We start from the raw sequence: 5,486 nt of genomic DNA on the forward strand, positions 1-5,486 counted from the left end.
TTAAATTGAATTGAATTATTTGAATTGAATTGAATTGAATTGAATTATCTGGTTATCAGGGCTCCTGTCAGTGGGGTGGATATATCACATCCCAAATGTTGATAGTGCTGCAGGCTCACTGAGAACAACATTAGATTCTATTGCCCCTATAAAGAGGAAAATATTAAAACATAGGAGGCTAATTAAAGCAAAAAGCGCGGAAACATAACATTGCAAAACTTGACTCTGTCGTTTAATGCTCTAATGTCTGTTATACAGAATATATATATATATATATATATATATAGTATATAACTTAACCCTCATGCTAACTTGACCTCCTGCTAACTTAGCCTCATTCTAACGTAAGAAAGTTCTTGCCTTTGGAAGGTGTCAGTGAGCAGGGCGATCAGCAGGTTGACACACAGGATGGACGACGCTGCCAGAAATGTCCCACACAGCAGAGGAGCCATAACAGCGTCCTCCGCCGCCATGGCAGCGTACTCGTACTCGTCCACCAAAGTGATCCTGTACAGACTGAACAGCAGCCCAGAGACAGACTGCATGCTGGGAACTGACGACGACCCTGTAACAATGTCATCATCAGAGACAGCTGGACATTAACAGGAACAGCTAACGTAACTTAGTATAAAGACTGGAAACAAGGAGAACAGTAAACGTAGCTTAGCATAGAGACTGGAAACAGGGGTAAGCAGCTAGCTTAGCTTAGCATTAAGATGGAAATAGGGGTTTAACGGTTAATGTAACGTAGCATAAATAATACTGTAAACAGAAGTTTCAACATGGGCGTCTGGTTAGCTCAGTCGGTAGAGCTGGCGACCCATACATGGAGTTGCTGCAGCGGTCAAAGGCCAAAAAATACCTTAAAAAAAAAAATGTTTCAACATGACGAAACCAGGACAGGAAACAGGAAGTCCCCCAACCGACCTCCGAACATGATCCAGAAGCTACAGGCGTACGGAACGAAGATCTCACAGTACAGGAACAGGAAACACATCACGTCCCCGACAATGTTCCCCAACATGACGATGAACGGACCCATTGACCTGCATGCACACAGAGTGAAACCTCACTGCCATACAGAGGATCTATCCCAACATGTTTGTTACCATGGTAACCACCTGAAGGCTCTGACGTGCTTCATCAGTCGCAGCCAGAGGAAGATGATGGTGACGGAGAACAGACGCAGACTGGCGGTGTGAAGACTGACAGACGGACGGAACACGTCGGCCATGTGGACACCGAACGATGCCGTCAGCAGAGAGTATACGAGCCAATCAAACACGTTCCTGGCGGCACGCACACACACGTTCAATGACTTAATTAGTTCAGTTACAGTTTGATTCAATTAATATTAAATAATATTCAATGAATCTTATTATTATCTTGTACCAGAAGTCTCGGCTGTAGCTTCCCCTCATCCTGCTGATCGGTTTGATCTGATCCAACAGATACACTCTGTCCTACACACACACACACACACAGACACACAGACACACACACACAGACACACACAGAGACACACACACACACACACACACACACACACACACACACAGACACACACAGACAAACACACAGACACACACACACGTTGAGCGTTGGCTTTGGCTAAGCTAGCTATTTCCAGGCTTTATGCTAGGCTAAGCTAACAGTAGCTGGCTGCAGCTAACCTGAGGCCACATGGGATGTGAGCAGTGCAGGTCGTCATGGAGACGACGCTCCGCCCACCGCCGCCAGAGGCGGAGTTTCCTCCTGGAACGCAGGATGTCCTGAAGCTCCCTCAGCACCTCCTCCACAGTCAACAGGAGCGCCAGGACCACAAGGAGGACACGCCACCAGTCCTGAGACAGGTACAGACAGAGAGACAGGTAGAGACACAGACAGGAACAGACAGACAGAAAGACAGAAAGACACATTAAGAAACAGACAGGTAGAGACAGACAGGTGGAGACAGAGAGAGACAGGTAGAGAGACAGAAAGACAGACAGGTAGAGACAGAGAGACAGACAGGTTGAGAAACAGACAGCTGGAGACAGAGAGAGACAGGTGGTTAGACCGGTGGAGAGACAGGTAGAGAAAAAAACATAAAGACAGACAGACAGACAGAGAGAAGCAGACAGACAGTCAAACAGAGAAAGGCAGGTAGACAGACAGACAGGCAGGTAGACAGGCAAGTAGAGATAGACAGATAGACACGTTGAGAAACAGACAGGAATAGACAGACAGACAGGTCGATAAACGGACAGACAGACTGACAGACTGACCTGGGGAAGAACATAGCGATCAGGTGAGTCTCGGTGGACGGACACAGAGATGGCTACGGTCGTCCAGGAGACATTGAACAGGAAGTTGAGGATGAGGAGAATCCACGCCCCCAGCCTGGCAGACAGACAGTTTGAGTTGAATGATGTAATTATAAATCAATCAATAAATCAATTAGGAGTGTAGTTTACCTGCCGTACAGTTTCCATTTTATCTGAATTAATTTCAGAAAGACTGGATTCATGACCAGGTCCAGTTTGTTCTGCTGCACCACCACTTCCAGCTGACCACACAGGAACCACACAGTTAATTTATAGTTCACTGTTCACTGTACACTGTTCACTGTACACTGTACACTGTTCACTGTTCACTGTTCACTGTTCACTGTGACTGTTCACTGTTCACTGTACACTGTTCACTGTTCACTGTGGATGTTCACTGTAGAGTGTACACTGTATACTGTTCAATGTACACTGTTCAATGTACACTGTTCACTATACACTGTTCACTGTACGATGTTCACTATACACTGTTCACTGTACACTGTTCACTGTACAATGTTCACTGTATACTGTTCAATGTACACTGTTCAATGTATACTGTTCACTGTTCACTGTACACTGTTCACTGTATACTGTATGATGTTCACTATACACTGTTTACTGTACGATGTTCACTGTATACTGTTCACTGTTCACTGCATACTGTTCATCGTTCACTGTACACTGTACCATGTTAACTGTACACTGTTCACTTTGTACTGTTCATGATACACTGTTTACTATATCCTGTCCACTATATACTGTTCAATATATACTGTTCACTATATTCTGGTCAATGTATACTGTTCACTGTTCACTGTTTTCTGTTCACTGTATACTGTTCACTGTACACTGTTCACTGTCCACTACTGTTCACTATACACTGTTCACTGTATACTGTTCACTATACACTGTTCACTATACACTGTATATTTTATAGTGCTCACTGTTCATGGCATATTACAGTGACAAACCATAGTATTATTCCTTGCACAAGTACACATAGTTAGCCAAGAAACTGAACTTACTGGAGACGTTGGCTCACTGATGACTGCTTCTACAAAACACAACAGACAGTCAGTCAGACAGACAGACAGACAGGTGGAGTCAGACAGACACTTGAGCTAGTGAGACAGTACTAGTAGTGTTGGGCCACTAGGGGTCCCGTAGATCAATGGTTCCCAACATTTGTCTCTAATGTCAGTCAGTCACAGTCCTGTGACAAGTAGGTTCTAACATTTTATTTTTTACGGTTGATCTGTAGATGTTTAGGTCAGTTTGGATGCATTTACATCTGAACATTCCAGCCATTTATACATTACCATTAGCTTTTTCACCATTTTAGACTTTTAGTTAACTGTTTCCTATCTTACTTGAAGCAATCTACAGTATTTATACACTACACTACTTTTAAGTAACTGTTCCAACTGTTTATCCATTACATTAAGCTAATTTCAAAAACTTTAGTTAATCATTTAAACATTACTATTAGAAGTTATGGATAAATAGTTGAAATACAGTAAGATGATAATTAGCCAGTTATTCACTTTTATGCTAGCTGTAATGTTAGCATTCAGGTGTTCATAGTACTACTATATTAAACCTGTAGAAGTATTATATTAAAATATTAAAACTGTAGTAGTACTATATTGAACCTGTAGTAGTACTGCACTAAACCTGTAGTAGTACTATATTAAACCTGTAGAAGTATTATATTAAAATATTAATACTGTAGTAGAACTATATTAAACCTGTAGTAGTACTATATTAAACCTGTAGTAGTACTATATTAAACCTGTAAAAGCATCATATTAAACCTGTAGAAGCATTATATTAAATCTGTAGTAGTTCTATATTAAACCTGTAGAAGTATTATATTAAAACTGTAGTAGTACTATATTAAACCTTTAGAAGTATTATATTAAAACTGTAATAGTACTATATTAAACCTGTAGTAGTAATATATTAAACCTGTAGTAGTATATTAAACCTGTAGAAGGATTATATTAAAATATTAAAACTGTAGTAGTACTATATAAAACCTGTAGTAATACTGCAGTAAACATGTAGTAGTACTATATTAAACCTGTAGAAGTATTATATTAAAACTGTAGTAGTACTATATTAAACCTGTAGAAGTACTATATTAAAACTGTAGTAGAACTATATTAAACCTGTAGAAGTACTATATTAAACCTGTAGTAGTACTATATTAAACCTGTAGAAGTATTATATTAAACCTGTAGAAGCATTATATTAAATCTGTAGTAGTTCTATATTAAACCTGTAGAAGTATTATATTAAACCTGCAGTAGTTCTATATTAAACCTGTAGTAGTACTATATTAAACCTGTAGAAGTACTGCAGTAAACCTGTAGTAGTACTATATTAAACCTGTAGAGATATTATATTAAAACTGTAGCAGTACTATATTAAACCTGTTGAAGTATTATATTAAACCTGTAGAAGCATTATATTAAATCTGTAGTAGTTCTATATTAAACCTGTAGAAGTACTGCAGTAAACCTGTAGTAGTACTATATTAAACCTGTAGAAGTATTATATTAAAATATTAAAACTGTAGTAGTACTATATTAAACCTGTAGTAGTACTGCAGTAAACCTGTAGTAGTTCTATATTCAAATATTAAAACTGTAGTAGTGCTATATTAAATCTGTAGTAGTACTGCAGTAAACCTGTAGTAGTACTAAATTAAAATATTAAAACTGTAGTAATGCTATATTAAATCTTTAGTAGTACTGCAGTAAACCTGTAGTAGTACTAAATTAAGCCTGTAGAAGTATTATATTAAAACTGTAGTAGTACTATATTAAACCTGTAGTAGTAATATATTAAACCTGTAGTAGTAATATATTAAACCTGTAGTTGTAGTGTTACCTTGCAGGGGGGTCTTAGGTGAGTGTGGTTCTGGTTCCAGCAAGTTCAGGTAGTAGTACTGCTGTCTGGTCATTCTGTCAGTCACATGGAACTGGCTGAGCGCCAGCAGCGCCTGAAGAAAACATACAACCATTATCAATACCAACATCTACTTTTTTTTTAAGTATATGTTTTGGGCTTTTATTGCCTTTATGATAGTGACAGCTGAAGACAGACAGGAAAGGGGGTCAGAGCGAGGGGATGAAAGGGTCGCAGGTCAGATTCGAACCCTGGGCCGCTGCA

General features: G+C 39.3%; 1 protein-coding gene across 2 annotated transcripts in view; it reads right to left on the reverse strand.

The window, feature by feature from the left end:
* Positions 1–359: 359 nt before the first annotated feature.
* Positions 360–5,486, reverse strand: part of LOC118329335 (transient receptor potential cation channel subfamily A member 1-like) — a gene marked incomplete at its 3' end in the record, with an annotated part of 7,554 nt that continues 2,427 nt past the window's right edge. For both annotated transcript variants that reach the window (XM_035663473.1, XM_035663472.1), the window contains 9 exon segments: positions 360–565; positions 928–1,046; positions 1,122–1,289; positions 1,393–1,463; positions 1,674–1,844; positions 2,268–2,382; positions 2,457–2,548; positions 3,335–3,363; positions 5,205–5,316. In XM_035663473.1, coding sequence (XP_035519366.1) covers positions 360–565; positions 928–1,046; positions 1,122–1,289; positions 1,393–1,463; positions 1,674–1,844; positions 2,268–2,382; positions 2,457–2,548; positions 3,335–3,363; positions 5,205–5,316 — 1,083 coding nt within the window.

The sequence above is a fragment of the Morone saxatilis genome, unplaced genomic scaffold, assembly GCF_004916995.1.
Source record: "Morone saxatilis isolate NCDOM2014 unplaced genomic scaffold, NCSU_SB_2.0 Contig19, whole genome shotgun sequence".
NCBI classification, from domain to species: domain Eukaryota; kingdom Metazoa; phylum Chordata; class Actinopteri; family Moronidae; genus Morone; species Morone saxatilis.